The 10,204-nt window shown below is 36.1% G+C and overlaps 2 protein-coding genes across 4 annotated transcripts; one reads left to right on the forward strand and one right to left on the reverse strand.

Annotated features, from left to right (window-relative positions):
* Positions 1-647: 647 nt before the first annotated feature.
* LOC306876444 (eIF5-mimic protein 2-B) lies at positions 648-5,162 on the forward strand. Of its 3 annotated transcripts, XM_079427612.1 has the most exons (12): positions 648-742; positions 1,132-1,205; positions 1,671-1,847; positions 1,939-2,033; positions 2,753-2,818; positions 2,921-3,056; positions 3,149-3,258; positions 3,367-3,537; positions 3,629-3,775; positions 3,967-4,105; positions 4,202-4,324; positions 4,399-4,745. In XM_079427612.1, exons 2-12 carry the CDS (start codon positions 1,142-1,144, stop codon positions 4,425-4,427), a joined length of 1,257 nt encoding a protein of 418 aa, XP_079283738.1. In that variant the 5' UTR covers positions 648-742; positions 1,132-1,141; the 3' UTR covers positions 4,428-4,745. The 3 variants fall into 3 exon arrangements, with proteins under 3 accessions (XP_079283738.1, XP_079283736.1, XP_079283737.1); XM_079427610.1 differs by having other exon boundaries at positions 672-742; positions 4,202-5,162; XM_079427611.1 differs by lacking the exon at positions 648-742 and having other exon boundaries at positions 1,000-1,205; positions 4,202-5,162.
* cd58 (CD58 molecule) lies at positions 4,745-10,174 on the reverse strand. Its single transcript, XM_079427613.1, has 8 exons — positions 10,139-10,174; positions 9,925-10,029; positions 9,253-9,543; positions 8,384-8,629; positions 8,174-8,281; positions 7,914-7,976; positions 6,821-6,925; positions 4,745-5,800 (listed from the first exon to the last, which is right to left on the reverse strand). The coding sequence occupies exons 2-8, from the start codon at positions 9,980-9,982 to the stop codon at positions 5,715-5,717; spliced, it is 957 nt and encodes a 318-aa protein (XP_079283739.1). The 5' UTR covers positions 9,983-10,029; positions 10,139-10,174; the 3' UTR covers positions 4,745-5,714.
* Positions 10,175-10,204: the final 30 nt, after the last annotated feature.

Here is a 10,204-nt window from a genome sequence, read left to right on the forward strand (position 1 = left end):
CCTACAAATAACGTTTTTAGAAAAAGCATGTATGTAAATATCATACATTTTGAGGTGATGATGATGATGATGATGATTTTGTAAAATATTTAAATAAAACTAGTCAATTAAAATAAGTATTTCTGACTATTTCATGTAAGGCTTACACGGTTTAACACTGTCAATGCTAACCACTTCATGAGGAGGTTTTGAGGCACTTCACCACACAGACATTTGAAAAAATTAAAATTAAAATGTTTGTTATAATGTTACAAATGTTACAACTTCGTGTAATTATAAGAAATGTACTGCTTACAGCCTGGCTAAACTGGCAGATACTTGTTCTGTTTTTGATCCAGAATATCTGTAAATTATTAGTCATTTTATTGACGTAACATAAACTATATGATTCATGATTACAAAATCCGGAAACCGAGTGATTTATATTTGGCACTACAGAGGGGAAACCAATTTAGACACACGTAACATTTTTCAAAATATTAAACGTGTTTTTTTGTTTTTTTACTTCATGTTTATATTCAAGTACTGTTTTAAAAATATCAAATAAAACAGAGCCAATTAGTTGCTTTTATACCTTTTTCCCGCATTCGTCGTCACTGATCCCCCCCTCTGCAATTGTACTAGTCCAGCCTTTTTGAAGCTTTATCAACCTTGTGCTGAGTTTGTGAGGTGTTCAGTCATCGTGATTATTCATTCGGTTCATTTAGTCCTTGGAGCCAGTTGTGTTTATTCATATATTTCGGTAAGTGTTGCTTTGTCTTCTTGTAAAATGTTTTTTTTTTATTTATTTTTTTTACGTGAGATTATTTTATGCTTTCTTTAATGTAATTGACCCAGGGAGTTATTCTTAAAACTTCTTTACTGATCCGCGTCAAACGCTGAGAGGGTTTATGAAATCCTAAAACATTGTTAAACGTAAAAGAAAATCTAAGAGACTCGGTGGTGTTTCTTTCTTTCTTTTTTCGTGTTCTCTCTCATTCTGTATTACTCTTGATGGTTTTCAGTTGTTACGACTATCACAATGGACGCGTTTTTTTCCTGTTGAGTACATTTTCCCGTCTTTCTCAAGTGCGTAGAGTTCTTGTAATTTACACACGTGAATTGCGCTAACGTTATCTGTTTCCTTTTTAGGGTTTCGTTTATGAGTAATCAGAAGCAGCAGAAGCCAACGCTAACAGGCCAGCGTTTTAAGACTCGCAAGAGAGGTTTGTTTTTATTTTTAAGGTGACTGGGGCAAGTTGTCACACATACTTTAGTGGAAGTTAAACTTAACAGCCATTGGCGTGCCACATGTGCTAGCTTGCCCTGAACCATTACTTACGAAATGTCCTTCAAAAGGTTCTGAAAACACCATTTCACCATGTAGTTACTACTTTGCTGAATTGTTTGTTTGTGTGTGTAATATCTGGCAGCATTACAAAATTCCAGAATAATTTGGTGAATATAATTCTGCTTTCCTAATACAGATAATTTGGGTAGATGTTTGAAACGATGTTAGTAATCTAGTGAATGTTCTTTTGGCCTTTACACTAAACCTTATAGTTATTGAGGTCTAGGCCTTGTGACATGTAGTCCAGGCACTCTACTGGACACTATATCAAAGCCTCTTTAAGGGTATTCTATAGTCTTTGACTGACTAATCTTTTTTTTTTTTCTGCCTCTTTTAACAGATGAAAAGGAGAGATTTGACCCTACGCAGTTTCAGGAGAGCATTGTACAAGGATTAAATCAAACTGGCACTGATTTAGAGGCTCTTGCCAAGTTCCTAGATTCCTCTGGAGCCAAGCTCAATTATCGTCGCTATGCAGAAACCCTGTTTGATATCCTGGTGGCTGGTGGAATGCTGGGTAAGAGGGTGTTGGGTTCTTGGAGCTCCTTTGTTTTGGTTGTGAAGCATAGTTTAACTAGAGCTTTTCCATTTGTCTTTGTTCCCTTTAGCTCCGGGAGGTGCCTTATCCGACGACATGACTCGGACTAACTTCTGTCTCTTAACAGCACCAGAAGATGTTAAGACCATGAAAGCATATGCTCAGGTATCTAAAGTCTCTTAGTAGGTCTATTATGGCGCTTTTCCACTGCGTGGTACGGCTTTGCTCGGTTTGTTTCTACTGCAGTTTAGTACCACTTTGGAGTGTGCGCGATTATTCGCATGTTGTTATACACGCCTCTACTGCCGTAACTCCTGAAAAACCTTTTCATTCTGCGCCGCCCCATCAAGCTCTTGCTGGATCTGCTCATCGGCTATCAAAGAGAGGAACTTTTGTACTTCAACAGACAACGAAACAGCAATTTAAAAAAAATTAAAAATTTATACAAAAAGGTGCGCTCATTCAAAACGGTTGCCTTCGATCTTTCGGAACAAACATTTGATCTCATGCGCACAAACACACGTGTGTGACTGCAATAGAGAGCATTTTAATAGAAAGTGGCATATAAAATCAACAATCTAGCATAAATCTGAATTTCCATTCCTAAATGAAGGACTGGTACTAGAGCACAAATGCAACATGGAACAAACACGCGCGCACACACAGCATAAATGTATAGTTGAGAACCAAATAATAATAAAAAGAGATTTTGTCATAAAACATTTATATTTCCTTTGCAATTGCTCTGTAAAAGTTTGGCGTCTATCTGACCCCAAGGACCAAAAACTTAAACCCTACTAAAGGGCTGATTAAGGGTTAAGATAAAATGGGGTCTAAAAATCAGCATTATCAAATATTAACTCTTAATCTTTCCTGATTTTTAGGTTTTTAACAAATTAATCCGGCGTTACAAGTACCTGGAGAAAGGTTTCGAAGAGGAGATTGGAAAGGTAATTTGGACCTCAGCATGTAACACTTTAATTTGAGTTAAAATCAAAGACCCAAGATTGTGACTTAAAACAAAAATTTATTTATTTTTTTTTTTCTCCCAGCTGCTCCTGTTTTTAAAAGGGTTCAGTGAATCTGAGCGCAACAAGCTTGCCATGCTTACTGGCATTTTACTGGCTAATGGGAGCGTATCAGCTTCAATCCTTAGCAGCCTCTTTAATGACAACTTGGTCAAAGAAGGTATGTCTGACACTTGGTCATACTAGGCTTTTTTTCCTGATTCCTTTTTATTTATTTATTTTTTATACTAAATGTGGTGTTACTTTAAATAGGTGTGTCTCCGGCCTTTGCTGTGAAGCTGTTTAAAATGTGGATCCATGAGAAGGACATTAACTCTGTGGCTGCCGGTCTGCGTAAGGTTGGCATGGACAACAGGTTGATGGTGAGTCTTAATTCATTGATGGCATGAGTGAACCTGTGCAATTTAACGCCGACTACTCTATTATGGTTAACTTCTACTCCTAGCCCGTCATGGTCTCTTCTGTTGCAGGAGCTGTTTCCAGTGAACAAGCGAAGCTATGACCACTTCTCAAAATACTTCTCTGATGCTGGGCTTAAGGAGCTCTCTGATTTTGCACGCAACCAGCAGTCGTTAGGAGCTCGCAAGGAGCTTCAGAAAGAGCTCCAAGAGCAGATGTCTCAAGGGGTTTCTTTTAAAGAGGTATGTGAAGACCCTTCTACTTGTCAATTCTGAACCAAGTTGCGTTGTAATTCAAGATCGAGCTATTGTCAATCTCTGCTTTGTCATGTAGATCATTGCGTATGGCATGGAAGAAATGAAGAAGAGTGGCATCACTGAGCAGATGATGATTGGTATCATGTGGACCAGTGTCATGAGCTCAGTGGAATGGAATAAGAAAGAGGAACTGGTCACTGAACAAGCTGTTAAACACTTGAAGGTAAGCGTTGAGTATGGAAAAAAGTAACCACAGCTTTTAGACTCCAATGGGTTTAACAGGTTAACCTGCCTTAACCTTGTTTTGGTCACTGACAACCAAATTAGTTTTTTCATTGTTTTATATCAGCCAATGGCCTATTATGGTATTATGACCAATTTAATTCCTGACTCTTGGTTGTTTCTCTTTCTCAGCAACACAGCCCCCTTCTGAAGGCCTTCACCACACAGGGCCTGTCTGAGCTCACTCTGCTGCTGAGAGTTCAAGAGTACTGTTATGACAACATCCACTTCATGAAAACCTTCCAGAAGATTGTTTTGCTGCTCTATAAAGGTAGCATTTCTCAAATGCTGAATCTGTGGTGATTCTAGAGCGGTCTAATTAGGATGGTCCCTAAACCTTTTCTAATACTTTAAACTCTTCCTTTAGTGGATGTTTTGAGTGAAGAGGCTGTTCTTAAGTGGTATACTGAAGCTCACCTTGCCAAAGGAAAGAGTGTCTTCCTGGAGCAGATGAAGAAGTTTGTGGAGTGGCTGAAAAATGCTGAAGAGGGTGAGTATCGGTTACAATTAAGCATGATTGTTTCTTTGTCATTTCACATATTAAAGAAAGAACTCTTGTTTCAGAATCGGAGTCTGAGGAGGAAATGGACTGACGGTGAAGCCAGGTTGCTTCATTCTGGAATGAGAAACAATAGTTCTGACTGTAGATGGTTTTCTTGTAATTAAGTCACCTGGTCTAGATCACTTAAGTGCTTAATTAACGACTGTTTTTAAAAGTCTTTTTTTAGCAAGAATTGCTACCATTAAGGTTGCAATTGCAGTCAATATCAAGGAACAATGACTTGTTCTCACATCTATGGAACTCTTGTCTAAGACCTTTTTAAGATGTTAGTGAAACTGTTCTGGATGTTTATGTACAGTATCACCAGTGTGACTTGACTTTTATAAAAATAAAGAACATTGTGCAAGTCAGTCTTAAGGAGTTCTTTAATTGTTGCTGTATTTCTTGTGACAGACTGGTTGTCTGAATGGGGTGGTTTATATGTCTGCCATAAGTAGTTTAATTGAGATAAACAGTAAAAAGTTTTTGAACATTAGCGTGCACTATGGAGAACCATCTTGAAAGCCATAAACGCAGCATGATTCAAATAAGTTATTTTGGTAATACTTTACAATAAGCTTTCATTTAACATCAGGAAACTAAGTTAACAGGAACAGTACTTCTACAGCATTTATTAATCTTAAGTAGAAGTACAGCACTTACTGGTACTAATAGAAAAGTGGTATCTGTTAACATTAGTTAGTACACAATGAATGGACATTAACATAGGTTACCTCTCAAGCATCCTTAGCATAGCAACACTTAATTTGTTTTTGTTTGTTTTTTTTCAGTCAAAAAAAAAAAATCATTCCAGTAAGCTCAAACCTCACATACCAACGATGGTATAAAAATACCAATAGCCTCTATATGACTGTAGTACTCAATGGCTGCATATAGGCTGAAATCTATAAACCATTGTAACACATTTTATTACAAATTAAAATTGTACAATATATATATAAAACTGTGTTGGGTGATTTATACAAAGGCGCCAAAATATGCTTGCAGAACAAATCTGACCATGCTTTAAGGAAAAGACAAATAGGAGACAGAGTAATCATTTATTTCTAATAAATATATTTCTAAAATTCTCTTTGGGTGTATGTTCAGATGGCAAACTTAGGAAAAGTAGCCAAGGTTTTTATCGCTCCGATTAAGAAAACTATTTTTTAAAAATGTCCCAAAGGATGCTCGAGTGTTAATAAATGCTGTAAAAATATATTCTTCATTGCTAGATCATGTTACTTAATGCATTAATATTAACAAATTAACCTTAATTGTTACAGTTATTTCTGAGTCCCTGCTGTTCAGTGCTTGTCATTTAACTTGTTACTCGTTGCTATTCCTGTGTTGTGCGGGGTCCAGTGAGGTCTTGGGCTTTACTAATTTCCTGATTATTCTCTTCATAACTGTGAAGGTCTTGGCCTAGAACACAAAAAAGTAGTTCACAAAACAATAGTTAAAGTTCATTCTGCTGAGTTTCACAAATGTATTCCTGTCAAGTACAGTAGAAATTGCATTCCATATTGTGGAATGGCATGCAGTTTCTCAACATAATATCTGAATGTGCTTTACCCCATTTCTCACTCTATTCTACTTTTATGTAGAAAATGAGAAATATAAATGTTTGCATTCTTTGAGTATCATTTCATCAAAGGTAAATGTATAAATTTTATGAAAAAAAGAAAATAATAATGATTATTATAATTATATTTGTTTTACGTTTTACAAGAAAATGTCCAAGTATGATCAAGTTATGTTCATCTTATTTTACTCATGAATTGAAAAACACCATTATAAAAAACACCAATAAAAACAAACTAAGACATAACTTAAAATCAAAATAGTCAAGAAAAAGCTAACCTAAAAAATGAGTTTTTAAAAATGCTTAAATTCTGTGCATCTCTAATTTGTAGAGGGAGTGCATTCCAAAGCCTGGGAGCATAGGAAGAGAAAGCCCTGTCCCCTACAGAGTGCAACCGTGTCTGTGGACCTACCAATAAACCAGCTTGTGAGGATCGTAAATGACGCTTGGATGTAGATAAAGTTCAAATGCAGACAGATATTGAGGGGCCAGACCATGCAGTGCCTTATATGTGAGCATAATTTTAAAATCAACTCTGAACCTGACTGGGAGCCAATGCAAGGACTTTAGAATTGGTGTAATATGCTCATTTTTCCTGGCACCAGTCAGGATCCTAGCAGCTGTGTTTTGCACACATTGCAATTTATTAAGTGTGGTTTTAGGAACCCCAGCAAGAAGTGCATTGCAGTAGTCAGTGCGAGAAAAAATGAGGGTGTTAATAAGCCTTTCAGTCACGGGGATGGATAGCATATAATGGAATCTAGCAATATTTCCAATATTTTCCAGACTGATCAACCACAGACATATTTTTAATCCAAAACTGCATGCTCTTGCTTACAACTTTGTACATTTATAATCACCCATTGTTTCTTCATTTTCAGACTCATCTCCATCTTCATTTATATCCTGTTCTGCACTGTCCTCTGAAACATGATTGTTTCTGAGAGGCTGTTTAACATCTTCACCTGTAGAGATGATCAAATTAAAGAACAAAATGAAATGAGACCCACTTCATGGATTATACGTGCAAAACAGACAACTCCCCTTCGGTTGCCTGGTAAATGCCAAAGAATTAAATATAGATTTTCTTATTTCTATTTATTACGAATAACAGAATTAACTGAGGTTCTATTTATTTACTTTTGTACACAAGGACTGTCATTCTGACTATCACCAGACAACCAGAGGCCAACAGAGACATTAACCTCAGGATCTGCATTTCATTATTATTTTTGATTTGTGCATATAGGCCAAACTCTGTCAGAATACTATAATGGTATATACAGATAGCTCCATAAATATTTGGACACCGACACAATTTTCATAATTTTGGTTCTGTATGCCACCAGAATAGAATAAAAATGTAACAATCAAGATGAAATTGAAGAGCAGACTTTAAGCTTTAATTCAAATGGGTTGAACAAAATAACACAAAAAGCTTACGACGGCAGCAAGGAACCAAAACTCCCTCTGTGACAGAATGGAGAAAAAAAAACCTTGGGAGAAACCAGGCTCAGTTATGGGGCCAGTTCTCCTCTGGCCAGACGAAACTCAACTGTTATTCCATTACTTATGTCCCTTGAAAAAGGCAGGATGTACATATTGAAGAGCTGTAATTCCTTTATCCAGTTGTGATGAGAATACCATCAAATTAAAGATCAGTGTGTGCACTTTAAGCCCATATTCATTTTATAACTGTAACTTGAATATGTTTTGGTCAACAGCTAAAATAATAAAAATTGTGCCTGAGTCAAAATATATGTGGACCTAACTGTATCACATGGAATTGTGATACAGTTTATTTGACACTTTTGCAACTTTTTTAAGATTAAAAATGGTAACTGCACTGCCATTAAACAGACAAGTAGGTATATATGCTACGTTAACCAGAGCTTCACAGCTCTCAACACTCAGATTCAAAACTGAAGTGAAAAATTGTAATTTTAAACTTACCTTGTGCTTCTATCCTTGAGAATCCACACGTTTTTATCAAATTTTGTTGTGTGTTATCTTTAGCTAAATGACACAGAAGACAATTCATGAATAACATTTGTAGAGCATCAATTAAAATGCAAATCAAAGAGCTCAAAATAAAGACTAATTTTTAACTCCATCTTCTTGAATCTAAAATAGGCCATTATTGTTACACATCTGGGAAACTGAAAGCCATATCATATACATATTCTGAGGTTATGAACCCCTATATGTCTTACCCTTATTTCGTCTTTGGCAAATAAATAAAAAGGCAACAACCACTGTGATCCCCACGATAGCACCGATGATGGCTAAAATAACTGGTAGAATGATGTTCTCATCTGTTTCTGGAATATATCATTACAAGAACATAACAAATAATCATAACCCAGATTCATCATAAACACTGTACTTCAGCCAGCAGTTATTGTAATGTGCATGAAGTTGACCTGTGAGGCAGTCTTTCAAAGCAAATTTGGCGCTCTTTTGGCTAACTTCATTCTTCACAGTGCAAGTAAAGACCGAATCAGGCTTCTCCTCCTTGCTGATATGAAGTTCTTGCCCAGGGTATTGTATTATATTTGATCCACTCCATTCAAAGGTTGTTTGGAACTGAGATGAAACTGAGCAGTATAGTGTTTTTGATTCTGTAATATTGTTCAGTATACAGGTCACATTAGGCTCCTGCACAGCATCTGATGGGAACATGGAGAATACGGGATTTGTAGATGTAGAAACTATAGTAAATACCTTTTTATAAAAACACTCTCGAGCTAAATCACATGGCTACAAGATGCTGAAATGTTTGAAACATATACCAACTAGTAGACTTGCTGGGTTTAAGATGGTTAATGATCTTTTATTTAGAGTAAAATTCTCAAAAATACCCATTATGTTTTGTTGCATTCTTTTGTCATACATAGAAGTCCAGCTTGATATTATTATTATTAGTAGTAGTACTATTATTGTTGTTGCTTATTTTGCTTTGGTTAAATAAGTGACTTCTTGGAAAGTCTAGAAATACTTTTATTGTTTAAACCATTTATACCATCACAATGTGATTCATTACATTCATCAACAGAATAGGGAAGCATCTCAGGCTCTTGAAAAATCAGTATAGTTGGTACAGTATTTTGTATGCTTGTGTCCTTAACTAGCTTAACCAGCAGGATTTTCTTGGTTATCCAGCTTTACCAGCTGTGCTTTAATGGCGAGCAGCATGATTATGCAGATATGCCAGCCAGGCCAACATTAAAAATCAGTACTAACCAACAAAATTGGTGTCTTTTTTCATTCTCAATTGCAAAAAGCCACTTACCAATAACTTGAACTTCATTTTCAGAATTTTGCAGCTTTCCATCGATCTGTATTGTGGAGCTATAAATACCACTGTCCTGGCTGGTCATGCGAAGAACAGTGAGCTGCCCAGTAGTGATATGAACCTCTGATCTTCCTCTGAATTGACCATAGTCTTGAAATTCTTTCAAATCATGTTCAGCCACCTTGTTTCCATTGAATGTCCACAAAATGTCTTCAGGATTTCCTTGTATATTTGGATTTAAAGTTACACTCCTCCCATTCTCAACATAGATGATAGAATTTACAGCATCTGAATAACATTTATAAAGTGAAAGATCATGGTGCAAGGTTAAACATCTAAAACATACTCATCTAAAACTTAACAACACAAGATTTTTACAGTGAAAACGATAACCTCAATGCAATAGTGTATTAGCTTGTTTCCTAACAGGTCCTAAATAAAATTTATTGTGTTTAACATTAGGATACTTCAGCAAAGAAATTGATTTGTGGATGCAGTCTAAGTCATTATTTGCTTAACCTGGACATGTTCTGAAGTGCTTGAGGAAGCACTTGTTATGCAAGCCATAACGATTAAAACAGATTATTGAAAAGAACTCAACTTTCAATATAATTTAAAATATGATGCAAAAAAAAAAAACTATGGTCAATTATAAACAACATTACTTACTGAATCTTGATAATATTACACAGACGAAAAGATTAAATACTTCCCCAAGTGTTTTCATTTTCTTGTTCCAGGTAAAATCGGTCCGCCCACCCACCCTCAGGGAATCTGTAGTGAGACTCTAGCAGTGAGTGGCTATTGTGCATTTGTATCAGTCTGAAACTAGTTAAAACTTGAATGGGTAGGCTATATGTAGACAGGCCTGTGACAGTTTTACCTCTGACTGCATTGCTGAAAATTGCCACACCTGAACTTCCTCAGTGGAAAAGGTATGTCATTCACC

This window comes from Barbus barbus (assembly GCF_936440315.1).
Source record: "Barbus barbus genome assembly, chromosome: 10".
NCBI classification, from domain to species: Eukaryota; Metazoa; Chordata; class Actinopteri; order Cypriniformes; family Cyprinidae; genus Barbus; species Barbus barbus.